Source organism: Chionomys nivalis, chromosome 11, assembly GCF_950005125.1.
Source record: "Chionomys nivalis chromosome 11, mChiNiv1.1, whole genome shotgun sequence".
In the NCBI taxonomy this organism is placed as follows: domain Eukaryota; kingdom Metazoa; phylum Chordata; class Mammalia; order Rodentia; family Cricetidae; genus Chionomys; species Chionomys nivalis.
The window spans coordinates 42,420,188-42,438,932 of NC_080096.1; the positions used below are offsets into that span (position 1 = coordinate 42,420,188).

Consider the following 18,745-nt stretch of genomic DNA (forward strand, 5'->3'; position numbering starts at 1 on the left):
TCATTTGCAATGAAGGCAGCTAACATTTATTGAGTAAACTTCATTATGCCTGGCATTGAATTACTGTGTGTGTGTGCTTATCTCATTTCAAAACTTTAGCAAAACACGTCTACTTACATACTCTTTCCACTTAACATATGACTCTACCGAGGCTCGTCAAGCTCAATTAACTTGCAAAATTCCCCACCACAGAAGACTTCAGGTATGAACCAGAGCACATACCATTATCTAGCCCTTGGTGTTTGAGGGTCAACTTTATCAACACAGTCTCCATGTTTCCCTGGTACACAGTAGCTCTTGACCAGCATACCGGTTATTGGTATGTATTTTTTTCTAGATTATTTTTACAAATTTTTACTATTGGCATAGGGGGCTGGCACACGTGCCACATTGACCATGTGGAGGTCAAACCAGAGGAAGACTTTCGGGGGCTGATTCTCTCTTTCCCCCTTTAGGTGGGCCCCAGAAATCGAATTCATTTGCACAGCAAGTCCTCTTCCCACTGGGCCATCTCACCGACCCTGCTGTGTGCTGTGTACCTTGCCTGGTGTTTCTCTGAACTATACCACGGCTTGATTGAAACCTATTTTATCGACATCATTGCTTATCCTATAATGAAGGGTCCAGCACAAGAGTGTGTCAAGGAAACCTGGGGACCCAGGGAACATTTCGGTGAAAACGCCAAGGCGACAATGGTAAAGGGACAGGAACACGAAGCACCTGGGAATAGGTGTGAAGAGGAATTAGGAATGGTGGGACCCATGCAGGAGGCGTGCCGAGGGAGAAGACCTGCTGACCAGGACTTCTGTTTGGGAAAAGAAAGACAGGAAAGAGAGAACAGCCTCTGGAGAAGCCGCTTTAACACGTCCTTTGCCTATCCTGGGGCCTGAGAGAGACCAGGGGCTGCTCCCATGTACAAGACTGTGGACACTTCATCTAGCGCACTGTCTAGGGGTGTTTGTAGGACCACAGTGTTTGAGTTCAATGGCAATCCTCTTGAGGAGCTGTGAACATCATTTTAATTTTATAGATGAGGAAACTGAGGGTGATGGAGACCCATCTTTCACTGGTTTCCAATTGGGAAAGGTGTCTAATTCACTTTCTCCTGTGTGCCTGAGAGCAGCCCCCAGCACACACTGGGAATAACACCTGGTAGAGCATCTGAACAGCATGTGACGTACCTGTCCCGGACCTGTTCTTATCACAAGACTCCGAGATTATAATGTGCTCTCTTAGAAGTATTTAATTAGCCAATCCCCTGTCTATCAAGAACACCTGTTCAACCCTCAGCAAGGCATACTCTACAATTATCTGCCTTCCGCAACAAATGCCCCTTTCAGGAAAAGCCATTCTTCCCGGAGAACTCCTTCCCACAACCATCAATTGGGAGCAATAGTAAACAGAACCTTTCATTTCTCAGCTTTGGAACCGAGATCCTTAGTGGACCTTCCCAAGCTACTATGGCTGCCAAGTGGACTGTTTTTCTTTTAAAGATTGGAAAGAATTCTACAAGCCCCCGCTCCCACTGCCATTGCCCAAATTCAAACCGTTGATTAAAAAACAAAGAGGAGGTTTCGGAGTTCACAACCAAGCCCCAGAGTAGGCAAGTCACAAGAAAAACTTGTGCCAATCACAGTTAAGTGTCATAAGCCAGACCAGGCCAGTTAAGCTAACCACCTACCCCCTGGAGCATGCAGTTCATTGGGAGAGGCTAGCCATCCTGAAATGCATTTCTGAAAGCTGGGAAGGGGGCTCTGCAATCCAGGCATAGGCTTTAACGCCCAGGTTTTACTAGCTAGAGGCTCTGCAGCTATGTCCTTTATCTAATCCCTCTGTAGGTTTTCCATCTGCATAATGGGGATAGCAGGCCAAAGTTCCACCTCCAAGCTAAGTTCCACAGCAGAGCAGCTCAAGGATCTACAGGATTTATGGGCCTAGTGGCTGCCTTGCCTCTCCTTTTCAGTCTCCTGGCAGGAGTTCAAGGGCAGAGTACAAACTTAGAAAATGCTGGAGGGGTAGAGAGACGTCGTAAACCTCACAAATCATAACACAGGCTTTCAAAGGATGACCCTCCCCTTCTCCAGTCTCAAATGGACACAGTAAAAGAAGGTAGGGCCTAGGTGGACCACACCCAAATGCCCACAAGCTAGCACTGCTCCAAAGGATCCGGGACCTTGTCACAGCCCCTGTGTGGCACATTTCTGCAGCATCGTTCACAAGGGCTATGTCCTTTAAGGGAAGCACATATCAGGATGGACTTTATATAGACACCCCAGTAACCTGTTTAGCAATTAAGAGTTTGCAAAGTATTTTAATACTCATTGTGCTGATAGTTTTATGTTAACTTGACACTAGCTAGAGTCATTTGGGAAAAGGAAATCTCTATTGAGAGAATGTTTCCACCAGACTGGCCTGTTGTGGGGCATCTCTAATTGATGACAGATATGGGAGGGCCAGGGTCACTGGAGGCAGTACCACCCCTGGGCTGTGGGTCCTGGGTGCTATAAGAAAGCAAGCAGAGCAAGCCATGGAGAGCAAGTCAACAAGCAGCACTCTTCCATGGCCCCTGCTTCAGTTTCCATCTCCAGTTCCTGCCCTGACTTCCCCCGGTGTTGGACTGCTACCCGGAAATCTAAACGGAAATACACCCTTTATGCCCAAGTTGCTTTTGGCCATGGTGTTACCACAGCGGTAAAAATTCTAAGACATTCTCAGTCTTTTTTAGTTTATTGTGACGCCTCGAGGCAGCAGGCTCCTCCTCAGGCTTGCTGGTCGAGGGGTGGGGTATGGATCAAGTGCTCTGAATTCCAAGGCTTATTTATCTTACCACCATAGCCAAGGGGTAAGAAAACTAATCAGTAGGCTAGCAATTTGCATCAGCCCACTACCTTGGCTCAGCAAAAGGGGGAGGCAAGAGCACAGAAAACACCTTGGCTAGCTGACAAGGATGGGACTCAGCCTCCTAACACAGTGGCTCAGAGTGGAAGAGATGTCTCAGATCCGATTTCAACTGAGTCTTACTCTATGGACATTAGAGAAGAAAACCAATATTTAAACTCCACGAGATCATCATGAGGATAGAGAACGTTAAATACTTTTTAGAAGGTGTTTCTAAATGTTTAAGTGTTTATCTCCCAGCAAACAGTATTAGCTGCCCAAGGCAAAAGAACACTGGATGAAGTTTTCTTTGGTGGAAGTTTCTTTTGGCTGGTCGCAGCCTCCAAGAGCTCAGATAGGCTGCAGTGTGACACAGGACAGAGGCAGGACACTTACCGCCAGGATGGCGATGACGATCCCCACGGCACAGAGCACAGCGTCGTTTATGGTCTCACTGACTTTCAGGGGGTACTTGATGCTCTCGTCGTTGCAGTAAAACCCTCGGCGGTAAGGCTTAATGGTGCTTGTCTCAATGATGAGGAAGGGCAGAGCCGCTGGGGGAGCACACATGCGGGGAAGGGAGAGAAAAGAGAGAAGATCAGTGCAAGGAGTCGAAGGGGAACATCCTACAGCAGAGACTGCCCCAAATATCAGAGAGAAATACTACAGCAACTCCTACATCTGTGGGATTCTGCGGCCTCTGAGAAGCCTTCATGACTTGTATCCCCTTCTCCCCATTCATCACCCCAGGGAAAATGGCTTCCTTCCCCTTTTTTTGTTCCTTGAGGTAGTGGAAGAGTTGGGAAAGGAGTCTTTTAAAGCCAGGTTTTAAAGAAGGAGCAACACAACCCAAGACTGTTGTGTTCAGTTAGGTGTCCAGGGCAACGTCTCCTGGGCCCTAACTAACCACCTCTACCCTGAGAAGCTCATCTGAAGGCCAAGCACGTTCCACACAGTTGTGCAGGAACCAGAGTCAGAGAACTTGAAGCTGAATCCTAGATTCACCATTTCCTAGCTACGTGGCTCCCAACCTCAGTCCGTCTTCCTCAGCTCAGTCACCTCCCCGTAAACGTGCTTCGTGAGCAGTCCTTTCCTGTACATAAAGCCTCTGGCAAAGGGTCTGGCTCTGCAGTCAGCATTTTCAAGTCTTTTCCCTCACTGTTCAGAGGCTTAGACTAGAGTTGAGTTCAACCCTTCCACTGATATCCCAGATAGCAGCCCTCTAGGACACAGGGAGTACCAGGTCATTCTTAAAGGTGACTGGTTATTGGTGGCCACGGACTTCCAGTCTCTCAAAAGTCACGATGAATAGATTTTACCACCGGCCCAGAAGTTCCTCAAAGCCCAGAAGCATGAAGCAACTGTCCACCATATTAAGTCTCGCATGAATACTACAGTCACCTCCTACCAGGGTGCCTGGCCCACAAGGCCTCCTGCCCACATTCACCAGTTCACTTCTTTTTGTTGTGGTTGTTGTTTTGAAACAGGGTATCATTATGTAGCTCTGGCTAGCCTGGAACTCACAGAGATCCACCTGCCTCTGCCTCCCAAGTGCTGAGATTAAAGGTGAGTGCCAGTAGTCCTGGCTGGTTGAAAGACTTGGAAGGCTGTCACCAAGAACATGTCAGTGCCTTGCTAAAGCGCCACCAATGGTTTGCCACGGCATGAGTAACACAAAATCTTTAGCCCCATCCAAGGAAAGAACCTCTCTCCTTCAGCCTCCAGTCTTCCACTCCTCCTCTGGACACCAAGGAAACAGGTACAGATTGGCTCACATCATTCCCAAGGCTAACAACTGTCCAGGACTTTATCACGTTAATGCACTGAATAGCAGAGTAACCCAGAGGTCACTTTAGGGCATCATTTCAGCACTACCCTTCCCTTCTAGGGGGAAAACAAGAGACTCAGAATCTTTAGCTGATGTAGGGCTTGAAGCCTACCCCTTCAAGTGCCTAAATCCCTAATTTAACTCAGCAAATTGCTTTCATTCAAATGTGAAATTCATTAGTGGGGAGAAAAATCCCAAGATAAGCAATTGTTTAAAAGATAAAATTCCCTTTTCTTTTTTCTTTTTTAAATTCAATTCATGTCACGTTACTCAAACTCCCAGACCGCCTCTGAAAAAAAGTACCACGAACTCCACAATTTTTCAATTACTCTCGGCCAGACCAGCAGCGATAAAAACACCGGCTTTCCAAAGAGTGTATTTATGTATCGCGGTGCATACACACATGGATTTATTTGGTTTTATTCTTTGGATTTATTTGAATTCTACGGCTATTTATTTTGTGACCCCCTAACTGCTTCCTGCTAGAACAACAATTTACTTTATCAAATTCATACTGGCGCTTTGAAAAGAAGCACAAGCAACACACCGCAGTATCGGGCCTGACCTTCTCAAAGTAAACACAGAGGGGCCCTGAAAGGCAATAACCATTAACTTTAGAAACTCTCTGTGCCCTGGAGTAGGGGGCTGGGGAGGCAGTGGATAAATATGTTGGTGTCGCAGTAACAGAAGTCAGCTGATGGTCTGGAATTGGGGGCCTGGGAGGGATAGCACACGGGCTCAGCCCTTCTTTACTCCATGGCCTAGAGATTTTGAAATGGGACCAAGCTGGCTCTGAGGAGGGACTGGGAAGCCAGAAACTGATACTATAGCATACTTTTTGATGAGATAGATGTTTAGCTGAGCTGCGGCCTCCGGTGCTTAGGAGCTAAGGAAAAAGCCTGAGGATAGGAAAAGACTGCCGGTGCCTGCCATTCATGGCTCACACTTAGACCTCCAGCATCCATACCCAATAGTTTCACATGATCGGCCTGGAAACCAAGTTTCTGAGGACAATAAGGCATGCATAAAAGACTCTGGAGTTAGGACAGAGCTAGCCTAATGATCTCGGGGTTGCTGTTCCACTTGAGCAGGTCATTTCACATCTTCAAGAATTCCCTTTCTCATCTCCTAAATGAGATTAAAACCTAAGTTCAGTTTTCCTGGGATGATGGGATAAACTGGTGCTTCAGCCATTCGCTCAGCAGGTTTGTACTGACTTTTTAACTATGTTTGTTCTGTGCGGAAATACAAAGCTACACAGACACTGCCCTCAAGGAGTTTCCAGTCTAGTCAGGGAACGCACACGGGAGAGGGGGGAGGAAGGAGGGAGAGAGAGAGAGAGAGAGAGAGAGAGAGAGAGAGAGAGAGAGAGAGAGAGAGAGGAGCACATCTTTCTAGGAAGCCTTGGCTGAAAGAAATCCAAAGCAACACACAGGCAGTAATAACACAGGGTCTAAGACACACCGAGGACACTTGATCAATGTCAACAGGAGGCGAGAGGGACCCAAGGAGAAGGCTCAGAAAGGAAAACCATCTGGTTTGTTCCTTTGCCCTCTCTGGCTGAGAACAACACAGATGCTTTCTTTGCCTGTGGCTTGGGGAGGGTTTCCGCTTCTGATTATACGGGTGATGACTGCAAACAGACAAGAGGTTGGATCTAAATAGTTTCTGTTTATTTTCTTGAAAGGCGTGGAGATATCATTTAGAAAACCCAATGGACTTTTCTATCTCCTTTACAAACTTGTGGTATTTACTGAGGGTGATGCCAGTCAAATTTTGACTTTCCTCCAGAAAGAGTTGATGGAAACTGAATGAATACTCCCTCAACTGGACAGCTAGTTCTCGAGACAGAAGAGCAGGCTTTGCTTCAGGAGAGCAACAGAGGAAGGGAAGGAGGGGACCTTTTCAAAGCAGGGTGTCTGTTCCCATTACTGCCGGCACTTTTACTGTCTTCTGCTGTCTTTATTTGGCTTCAAACAAATAACTTCACAGCATCCAAGGGTGAGATGCTTAACATAGTTTTGGCCCTAGAGAAGTTCATGTGGTTGTTAAAAAGTCACAAACCAAGGGCCTGGCAGCGGTGGCACATACCTTTAATCACAGCACACAGGAGGCAGAGGCAGGTGGATCTCTGAGTTTGAGGCCAGCCTGGTCTACAGACAGAGTTCCAGGACAGCCAGAGCTACACAGAGACAATGTGTCTCAAAAAACAACAAAGCACTAACCCAAGAGTGACAAACATTGCCAATGCAAGGACGATGCTCGCGTAGAAAGGCACGGAGAGAACAAAACTCCTCTCCTGGGGCACTAGAGGGAGCTTACAGGGGATGGAGACTTGAGCTGACCCTTGCTTGAATGAGTAGAAGAAATTTCTGGACCCCCGGGACCATGTAATGTGCACCCAATGAAGATGCAATGCAAGTAAGGATTCCAGTCCTGGCAATCACAAAAGGACAACCATTACAGAATACAGTTTCAAACTTTGCTGCAGTCAGGAAGAGACAACTAAACAGTGAACAGAAGAAAGAGAAACCCAGCACAAAGACTAATAGTGGTAGTTAACATTTACTGAGCAAGCATTATGTGCCCGCACTTGAGGATTCCCACACACACTCCTGTGGTCTAACAGCCTAGTTACTTACTGATTGAGCTATGGAGATGAAAGAGGCTAAGTCCCAATCTCCAAGGGGTCCAAAGCCCAATCACAGAGAGCTAGCATGGGAAGCCACCCTATGTTTCAAAGAGATTAAGGCGATTTAGCAAAGTCATTCTGTCAGTTAATGGTGAAGCTGGACGGCGTTCAAATGACCTGACTAAATCTTGGGTGCTTTCTAGAGTGAGTCACTTAAAACAGAAGCACCCATGAGTATGGAGAAACGAGCTGAAGCTCCCCCAGTAACGCTCACGCCTCTGCAGAGAGAGAGAGAGAGAGAAAGGGAGAAAGAAGAAGAAGAAGAAGGAGGAGGAGGGGGGGGGCTCTTTTTGAACAGTGAACAGTCAAGGCAGCCCTCCTAGTTAAAGTTCACTGAAAACCCACTGCATGCCACACACATACTAATTAGATACACACGTGTCTAATTCAGTCACAGATCTGAAGCCAGTATCATAGAATTCAGATTTATTGATAATAAAATGTGGATTATGAGCTCTCTGCAAATGAGAAGAGAGAGAATAATCTAAAGTGTCTAGACTCCGGCTCAAGCCTCTCTCCTCCTTTTAATCAAGGATCAATTAACTTCCTATACCTCTAGGGGCTTCGTGGGCTGTGTAGGCTGCAGAGGAGGCGAAATCTGAACGCAGTGACAAACACTTAATGGGCAGAAAATCAAAGCACGAAGAAAGGCCGCTGTGTTGGGTTCAGGCCTTTGAAACTTTGCTGGCTTTGAAAAACTAACACTTGGGCAGGTTGGGTGGTTTGGGGGTGGGGTGTAAAAAAAACACAGGATAAGTTTTCATGGCCCACCCATTGATCAAGTCATGTGGGAAGTGTTACCAGAGTGACCTAGCCCCAAAGCCAACTCCCCGCAGCCATGGCTTCATATCTGCACAAAATTAAACACAGCCTCTTCTCTCAAAGTGCCTTTTAGAAGCCCTTGATGGGATAGGGTGAGCGGAGCAGGAGGGTAAATCAGAAGTGCCTGCACTTCTCTGCATGGCCAAAACCCAGACTGTCGGAGAGGGCACTTCTTCTCTGTCCTGTAAAACAAATCCTCGCGATGCCTCTCCCGAGACTCGCTCAATTTTCCACTTGAACCATCTGTTCTTATCTTCACTTGATCTCAGTCAAACTGGGTGAGAAGCTGTTGGAGGCATCTTCAAATAAACAGCGTCTAAGATCTGTGAGAGTAATAATTAAAGCGACATCCTCAGAGCGCCTACGTGCTTACCGGCAAAATGACACAGGACTCGCAATACACGCATAGGCACAGGCACAGCCTAGCTGCTGAGGCCAGGCAGTTACCGGGACTCACTTGGCAGGAGCTTCGTGAGCCTTATCGATAGGACCGAGTTGGGTGAGTGCTGTTCAAAATGTTTACAAACAAAAACACCGAGTATCAGAAAAGCCAAAGAAGCTCACCCAAGTGCAGAGTAAAGGACATTCATTTGCACCAGATATTAGAGCCGCAGTTGGAAGGCACTGGTTCCCTCTGAAGGGTTTGGAGTCTGTTTTGCGGTTTATTTAGTGTCTATGATAACTGTGAAAATGTGTGTGTGTGTATTGTTATTTTCATTGTACTCAACAGATCACTGACAACAAAGGTTTTCTATTTTTCAAGGTCTCCAAGTGCATCCATAGGTCACTGGGACTAGAACCCAGCTCTGTCTTTCTTTTGGTTCATATTTTCTTCCTCCCTGACCTGACCCTTCTTTATAAATGCATTCCCTGTTAAAATATGACTAAGTCAAATCACTTAAGGTCAGAATGGTCAACCCAACAACTACTTAGAGGTTCAAAACACAAATATTTATGTTGCCAGTAAGTGACAGTATTTCTATTTAAAGTAATTAATTGCCACTGGTCTTAGACGTGTGCAAACTTTCTTTGGTTTATAATATTTGTCCAGATTTTTAGACTGGACAGAATCCAGATGAGCAGGATCTAAGTTTACTATGAAGGCGTTTCTTCAGCTTTGAAACAGTCTCCATTGAAAACAACTTGCCGTTGGCGGGCGGGAACAGGCAGTATTCGGACTGAGGCTTTGCTTGACAAACGCTCAGTTTTCAGGGCTAGAAAGTTCAGGCCTAAATGGAGAAATTCAGGGTAGATAGAGTCCTGCTGCTTGTGTTTCCTGAGCCCAAGGCCGAGGTCTCTTGCGCAGGTAAGCAAACAAGAACGGACAGTTCCCCGAGAATTGGGCACTGTTAGGTGCTGGGGCCACAGCAGTGAGTAAGGGCTTGCTGTGTTTCAGCTTCTCAGCCTCAGGAAATCTGGAGTTCCATGGCAAAGAGAAACCTGTCTGTGGCCTAATCCTGGGTATTATAAAGACCTCTGGGTGCCCTTACTTGAAAGTGCTGACAGTGAAGACATTACTAGTTTTCAGTACTCCAGATGGAATTCAAGGCCTTGAACATGCTAAGCAAGCACTCACTAATAAGCTATAAGCCTAGCACCATAGAAAAATTAATATCAATCTTCAACTCTGGTTGTTTTGGCCTTTCTAGTTGGATTCTTTGCAAAAAATATTATTATTATTATTATTATTATTATTATTATTATTATTAAATGTGCCTGTTGCATAAGCAGGTATCCCTGTGCCACAGCATATGCGACAAATTTCATGAGTCAGTTTTCTCCTTTCACTGAAGGTTCTGCGGACAGAAAGAACTCAAGTCATCAGGCTTTTGAGGGCCAGTAATTTTACCCAGGGAGCCATCTCACCAGACCCTTCAAAAAAAGCTGCCACATTCACCTAGAAATAAAACAAACCAGTAGATCACAGTTTGCACCTTTCACTGAGAACTGGTGATCTTCTGCCAATTTTACATAGTCCACAAGCAGATCTTTCTCTCCAGTAAAATGCAGGCAACAGAGCCTACAGGTCTTAGCATCTGTTCACCTTAGGTGAAACAGAGTCACTTGAAGACTTCTTTCTTCTCTTTTAGGCCCTCTTTTAAATATGGGTGAGAATAAACCTGCATTCACTGGGTGTCTATTATGTGCCAGGAGCTTCAGATATATTAACAGATTTGCATTTCAAAACAATCCTTTTGGTTGTTAGTATATAGTCATAGTAAAGGCTCAGAGAGGCTACAGTTTGTCTGTGTCCACTGGCTGAGGAGAGGAATAACCAGGACACATAACAGAATCATCCATCCCAAAGTCCATTTGAAGATGGGGTCACATAGACTCTCTTGCTAAATACACGAGCAAGGTCTAGGTAGACATTCATGCACTCCAAAGTCAACTACAGTTACAAAACTGTTGAAAGTACACTTGACCTGACCAAGGTCAGAAACCAGGACCCCTCCCGGCACTACACAGACCCAGCCTCTCTGGCTAAGCCTCCAGTAGGATCAGTGGTTTGGCTACTGGAGCTAAGGTACTGTGGTTTAGAACTCTTGCAACCACACCTTATCTCTCTGGCCACAGAGGAGGCATGTTTTAAGCTTCTGTATTAAAACCCCATTGGAGATCAGTTACTTCTTTCCTTTTCCAGTTGATTCATAAATTTGTTTTTATTTGTGGGGGTCATTTATTGTACTTATGTGCTTTGCCAGCCTGTATGTCTATGTACAACATGCATCCCTGGTGCCTACAGAAGTCAGAAGAGGGCACAAGATCCCCTGGAACTGTAGTTACCATCTGTTTGGAGCCAGCATGTGGGCACTGGGGATAGAGCCCTAGTCCTTGGGAAGAGTAGCCAGTGCTCTTAACAGCTGAGCCATCTCTCCAGTCCTCATTCAGGAACTCTGGCACATGGGATTTCATCTCTCAGCACCTGTCAGGACTGTGTATGACCCTGGGTAGATCACTCTACTTCTCTCCATGTTAATCATACAACAGGACTGTGTACAATGGTTCTGTATATTGAGAGCTAGGACGCACCTCATACAAAGTATAATTGCCTGGCTCGGGGAATATTAGTTCTTAGTCCTGTGTGTGCCAGGGAGCCAACCAATAGAAAGCCTTAAGTGTCGGGAACCCATCTAGGGAGGATAAGATGTGATCAGAGTTCTGTCCAGATTCTACTCAAGCAGTCATGAGCTCATTCAGCCATCTGACCCCAAGAGAAAGAAAGACATGCTTGTAAAACCCTAAAATTCTAGGGACTTCTCAAAAGTGGACAAACAGTCTTTGACAGCGGTTAGCGGGACCTGCTCCCCTGATGCCAGCAAGAAATGCCACTGCTGGAGCAACGTCAAACCTTCTCAGAAGATCACTCAAGGCTCAAGGGCAGCAAGTCCAAAATAAAGTGAAGAGAAAACACGCTTTCTCGTTTATCCAGTGGCGAAATATGCACAGGTCAGCATGTGCGTGCGCATTCAAGCACTGCTGTCCAGGTGTACAAGAACACCACGTTCACGCAAAATAAACAGCATGGACTGGCAGGACATCAGACACAGCTGGGAGGCAGCTCGATAATCCAAAGGCAAGCCCGCAAGCGAATGTGGGGGTAGAAGGTTAGGGTCAAAGCAGCCCTGGATACCTGTAGGAGCAAGGCTGTGCTGGTTGGCAATTCAAGGCATCAGTGGACTCCCAGGCACTTCAAGGGAGAAGGTCTAAGGTTAAGGTCAAGGCCACACTTGGGCAGTCCACACCAAAGCTGCCAGGCAGGGATGTTCTATTTGGCCCACCCCGTGGTTAAAATTGTTTGAAATGAGTGTTCACGGTTAGTAACAGGCAGTCTTGCATAACATCCAGACTCTCAGCTTCTCAAGCCAGCACTGCAGCACATAGCATAGGGTATAGTCTGTATCTCTTCGGATGAAGCCTGTAGGAACGAACCCTCCAGAGGAACACTGGTCCGCCCCGTGTCCCTAACACTAATACCAGCCGTGAATTCACTGCCGTATTCACCCCAGCTGAGCTGCTGATTTCCTTATGCTTACTTGCTCTCTTTAGTGATTTAAGTTACCTGCCTGGCTCTCTTAGCTCTGCATTACAGAATAAAGGTGTTCCTATAATCTTGGACCCACACAAACAGAAACCGCTTTGGCTCCTCATCTTCGAGAGTAAGCACTGGCCGCAGCAGCCATGCGAAGGTATGTACTGTCTGGTACATAGGTATACGCCTCAATCTTAATTAAAACAAAATGAGCCCCCTACGTTTTTTTTTTGTTTTTCGAGACAGGGTTTCTCTGTGGTTCTGGAGCCTGTCCTGGAACTAGCTCTTGTAGACCAGGCTGGTCTCGAACTCACAGAGATCCGCCTGCCTCTGCCTCCCAAGTGCTGGGATTAAAGGCGTGCGCCACCACCGCCCGGCGCCCCCTACGTTTTCATGTGAGCCCGGAACACGGCAGGTAGTTGTGCATTTTTGACGCAGGAAAGCGGAGTACCAGTGAAAGGCCACCCTTCTTGAACTCTGAAGCCACCAGCAAGTCTCCCCCATAAGTCTGGTGGTGTAGCATGTACGAGTACCTCCCTTATTAGGCAGGTAAACAAGGTGTGTCATAATAAATTACATGGCTATGAAGCAGAAGATATGAGCCAACCTACCCTATACCTGTCTAGGTGATCCTAAACGGTGTCATCATAGAGTTCTGTTTTTAAAGGCAGTAGTTATCCGAAACAAAAACAAAAACAACCTTCGTACGCTCCAAGCTCACTAATCCTAAATAAGAAATGCCAGACGAGAAGAGACTTAGAAGATAAAAGCCTATCAGATATGGTGGTGTCATCGATCATGCTCAAAATGGGGCTAGGCACATATCGGTACCACAATAATAGTCTCACTCCACAGAGACCTTACGTAGCATTATTCCATTTAGCAGGTGGGAAGACTGAGGCTCAGCATGCCGATATGGTAACTCCTCTCCTGTACTAGCCAAGGACTGCTTCAGAAAACAACCCATTTCCGTCTCCCTTGGAAGAAAGAACAATCTCCAGCATTTAGTGGAAGCTAACCCAAAATTTGGGAGCGCCGACTCCTCAGGAAATACATTCTCTGACTTGGGGGTCCCCTACTTCCTTGGCAAACTTGAATCGCATGTGTGGTTTCAGCAGCAGCGTTCTAAGCTCCTTGACCTTTGGTTCCTCGGGCTTTTCCACCAAGTGAAATTGCTGTAAATGTAAATACGTTTTGAGCCTTAAGGGAAGGCTGAGGAGTCCCAGTGACTGCGCTGTTATGCCCCCACCCCACCGCTGCTATCCCCAGAGCTAAGGGATCAGTTTCAGCGTACCCCTAAGATCCTCTTGGAGAATCAAGTGAGAGGAAGCTCACGGATCCCCAGAAGGGTAGCTCAGACCTGGGCTTGAAACTAGTTCTGCCAGTTAACAATCTATGCGATATTCAGCAAGTTGCTTAACTTCTCCCAGCCTCCCCAATAAAAGGAGGATGTCAATACCAGTCTCAAGAACCCTAAGGAGGAAAGACGGTATGGTAGGCATTAAATATTAGCCTCCCCACTTCCCCCAGCCCTGTTCACAGATGCCACTCAACTAGATTGAATGGTGTCCTAAATTAGCTGTCCTAATCTGGACAGGGGCTCTGTCACCCCCTACTTGGACTACCACTTGCACTGAGCAAGACTGGAGCGGTTCCAGGGTGCTGTGGATAAGACACCTCTAACCCCAGGAGACCACTCCCCATTCCCAGGCCTGTCAATGTTCCTTTTGTAAAACACAGAAACCTTCGAATCTGGCAGCGGCCACCTGCACAAATAATTCAGGGATGTAATTTTGTAACTGAATACAGGTCCCGAAAAGCGAAAAGTTTGAAGTCCAAAATAATGACTTTGACCTTGTGCCTAGACACTCACTAATCACGTTTTAATTTGCAGTTGATTTCCTCTTTGGGTGCTGTCTTTACAGGTACACAGTCATCTTAGAAGCATCCAGGGGGGTCAAGTGTATCACAAAACACCTGACTAAAATACAACCCCAGTTTCTTCCCTGGGCATCTAAGGCTTGGCCCATGCCTCAGTCTGCAGAATCGCACTGGGAAGACAGAAAACGGTGTGTGTGTGTGTGTGTGTGTGTGTCCTGTTTTAAAGAAGGAAACTCTTTACAGAGAAAATTATGGGTCACAGAAATTAGTAAGATGTGGTCCCTGCCCTGTATGATGCATGTGTAACCAGGAACATTAACGGTGGCATTGCTGAAATGGAGGGATGAGGACACCTGCCAGCCCATGCCTGCAGATGGGGGACATGCAATTCCTGTTTACCGACTAGCACCCCGAAACTACATCAAAGACTCCTTGCTGTCATTTAAATGCCAAGGATGTGTTCAAGGCTGCATTAAAACAAAAACAAAACACAAAAGACTAAATCCGGACTGCCTTAACACACCCCTCCCCTTCCCAACTTTCGTCCGAAGAAAACATGAGAAAAGAAGTTCGTGGGGGAGTCTAGCTATTCCTAAAACCCAGGTGCTGAAAGATGCTTCTGGTAAGGAGATCAACCAGCCACTTAAAATGTCTTAACCCCAGAAGAATCACCCTATTTGGGGGAAGAGGTTTCTAGCTGAATCATCCCTGGGATTAACACCCAGTGAAATAAATTGAAATCCAATAGAACCATTTAAGACATTCATTCGGCTCTGCAGCTGATCGAGCAAATTAGTGTTTTGCCTGCTTTGGGAGTCCGAACCAATCAGATCAGCCAATCTAGAGGGCAAAATATTTCACTACTCATGTTTGGTTCAGAAACACCTGGAGCTCACAAGATGCCACAAGTGAATTTGGAAGGATTAGCTAAACTCCTGTTGCCAATATGATATTTGAAAATCCCCAGTAGATAACAGTCGTTGACACCTGTGTTTCTTAGTCTTGGTTCTTCAGGGAACTTGAGGGTGCAGCCACCAGACCTCGCTTTCACTTCCATCCCTTTCTTCAAGTGCAGCCTGAGTGTGTGTGTGTGGGGGTTCGCCCTAAGGGTCTCACCACTTCTCTATGGAGTCTTCTCCAAATGAGAAAGCTTTGTATCCAGGGTCCCTTGACAGGACACACGGCAGGCTTCCCCAACGACCAACCTCAGCCGAGGAAACTGACATTCCTGCTGCTCTTCGGTGTGTGAAGGTAGAAGACAGGCAGGTTTCAGAAGGCAAAGGTACTTACTTGTGTAGCCAGATGGAAGTACTTTTTGGCTGGGCCCTTTCTTCAAATAATCCTTCTCACAAGGGCTGGAACCGAAGCTCAGAGGCAAGCCCCCGCCCCCCGCCCCCCCCCCCCCCCCGCAGCACAACAGGGGACAGCAGGGGTCCAGAACTGGGCAGCTGTCAAGCTTGTCTGTCTTAGGGAGCTGTGAGGGGTGCCTCTCACATAAATAGAAATCCAGGTGCTCTGGGGCTGCCCTTAGTTGGGGGGCTCCCTACCCCTCCAGTATGGGGACAACAAAATGCAGGCATTTCCATACCCTAGGGAGAGCTGGCTGTAGTCACTAACTCCTAGGTGGCTTGCTATAGGAACCCCATTGTTCCAGGGAAGGCTCTCCAGCCAAGACTCTTCAGGAAGCCAAAGACCTGGGATGCATTTTTCAGCTGTGGAGAGAAAGGGTTCTTCCTGGGGTGTTTCTTCAGTGGCTCTGGGAGCCAGGTCCTTAATCCTTGCAAAGCAGCATGGAGCCAGCATCCCTCGGAGGGACACAATGTCCAGAATCCTTCTTACAAATCCAAACAGAAAAACTCCCTTATTTTTTTCCCTTACAACTTCTCTCAAGCAGAGAGGGAAGGGGATAGCGAAGCCCAGGGAGGGGATGGGAGGGGAGGCTCCAGGACTCTCTAACCCCCTCCTTCCTTATGACCCTACCCACCTGACCCTGGGCTGAAGTAAGTTACAAAGTCCCCACTGTTCTTTTCTGCCTATCTTCCCCCTCCCACCCAAACCCCCTTCCCCAAACACACACATACACTTCTTTTTGGAGGGCAAAATGCCAAACAACATTATTCCCCTTCACCGTGGCATTGCCATGAGAGACGCCTGGTATGTTTGCCAGAGACATGGGAGGATTTGTGACTATCACATCATCCTCCACTACTGCTCCTCCCTTTGTGGAAATGGACTTGAAAAGAAAGGGAAGGATCCCCGAGCAGAATCTAATTGGTAAGACAAGAGAAAAGTACGAGGTGATAGGATCAGGGAGGGATGGGGGATATGGGATTGTGCATCTGGGAGCCAACATGCTTGCAAAGCCACAAACTCCAGCATCTCTCTGTCCCCAGCACAATGCTACCCTACACTCTGCCATGGGTAGCCACCTACTGTAGAAGGAAGGTGCTATCCTGTGAGGTGGGAAGGGGAAATCTTATAGTAACCCTTTGTACCATCTAATCAAAGAATACTGTGTCACAGCCACAAGAAGTCACTAGAAAAAGAAAATCAAAACTTGTCTGGGGCGGGGGTATGGGGGTGTTGATTTGTTTTTGTGCTGGTGGAACTAGCAGGCTTAGGCACAATCCTTCGCACTTGGGCCAAGTCAAGGCATCCTGACACCAGACCAGGTGAATTCTTAGGACTCAGGGTCCTCAGCTGCAAAACAGGTCCTGCAGTCTTGAAAGGCTATATATAGAGGGGATTTCCTGAGCAGCCAGTCCCGGAGCAGGTGCGTTACTAAGACATCTTCCTTCCCCTCCTTTGGAAGCACAGAGGGGAGGGGATCTATTGCTAGGAAAGGGGCAGGTCAGTGAGAAATAAGCCAGGGGCTGCTGGTGCTGAGAACACGCTGCATATATGGGCTGCGGCTTGTCCATCAAAATGACAGAATGGGTCTCCGGGAATTAATTATTCACCCAACTCGCCTTTCACAAATCCCGTCCAAAGGAACGGTTTGATTCCCTTTCAGTACACTGACTATACAAAATACTGAAAGTCCAGTACACTTCAAAAGCCTCACAAAAACCCAGGCCTGGCCTTGGCAGGAGTTCCTCAGCCACTGGGTTTTTCTGTGTGTGGTTTATAATAACACGCAAGCCTGTTGCCAAGCCCTAATCTATTAAGGGACTGCCAATTAGCAGGGGGCTTAGAGTTGTAGGTTTGAGAACTGGGGAGTGGGCCTAATTAGGCTTGCAAGTCATTTCTCTCCATTGCCTCTCTCCATCTGACACAAGGCATACTAGGCCATTGTTCTAGATCGATCCTTGCTGTAGCCCTGTGCACACCGGGCTCTGTTTGTGTTAAGAGGCCAGACCCGAAAGCTAGTGCTCACGCTCCTGTCTGCACTAGATGGCAAAAGTGGGATCGAGTCGAGCGGGGCTCTCACTGGGTACTGATTCTCAAAATCAGACAATCACTACCAGGGTCACTCATTTAAAAACATACATAAAATAATGTAAGAATCCGGGCTCTGCCTAGACCTACTCAAGCACTCAATTAAAATAGCAACAAGGAGATGGGAATGAATGAATATCCTCCCTCTCCTCTTTCATCAGCCCTCTTAGTGTTTGGGAATAAATTAAGGTAATCAAGCGCTCTACCACTGAGCTACAACCCCAGACCGAGAATTCTTTTTTTTTTTTTTTAAATATGTATTTATTTATTATGTACACAATATTCTGTCTGTGTGTATGCCTGCAGGCCAGAAGAGGGCACCAGACCCCATTACAGATGGTTGTGAGCCACCATGTGGTTGCTGGGAATTGAACTCAGGACCTTTGGAAGAACAGTCAATGCTCTTAACCTCTGAGCCATTTCTCCAGCCCGAGAATTCTTATTTTTAAGGTGATTGATTGTACCAAGGTGACTTAGCAGCTGTTTGGAAAATGCTACCCTGAGCTAGAAAAACTATCTTCAAAAAATAGGTACGGATATATTTATATATAATGTGATTCACCTATACATACGCTAGACACAATTTTAAACTGTATTGAATAGCAAATATTTCCTGAGCAGCTGTTGGCTACTGGAGCTGGGAAATACTGAGAGGACTTAAAACAGGGCTGTAGCCTCCAAGGGCTAACCTTCCCCAGTAGATCACCTGCAAAGGCCCTGTGGGGACTCAAACGCACAGTCTCCCTACCCTCTCTCTTTTGCCTAGGTAGGAGCGAAATTTTCAAACACGTTGCCAAAATATCTTCCAGAAAGACAAAGGATGATTCTGGGAGCCAGACACCAGAGGCTTTTTAGGAGGGAAAGTTTGAGAAAGTTCATGACTTCTGATGGCCTGGTCTCCAGACAGAAGGCCAGGAATGAAGCAGAAGGTCTCTGTGGCAGAAAGCGCCAGAGCCAGAGCCAGGGCTTGGCGGCCCAACGTCCTTGGTGATTTAAAAAAGTCCCTTTGCCTCTTTAGGCCTCTTTATGGAGTGGAGAGAAAGGGTGAACTTGTGGATCATTCCCACTCGAGTTTAACAGGAGCATGCCACCCAGAGCCTTCAGTAAAGCTCACGGTTACATTGTACAACCCACGAGGATACGGGACTAGCTGAAGGTTCTCTAAGAAATGCTG

General features: G+C 46.9%; 1 protein-coding gene across 1 annotated transcript in view; it reads right to left on the minus strand.

Moving 5' to 3' along the window:
- Nucleotides 1-18,745, minus strand: part of Plpp3 (phospholipid phosphatase 3) — a 78,884-nt gene that overhangs the window by 37,397 nt on the left and 22,742 nt on the right. Inside the window, exon 2 of the mRNA XM_057785179.1 lies at nt 3,274-3,431. Within this exon, the coding sequence (XP_057641162.1) occupies nt 3,274-3,431 (158 nt within the window). The remainder of the gene's footprint in view (nt 1-3,273; nt 3,432-18,745) is intronic.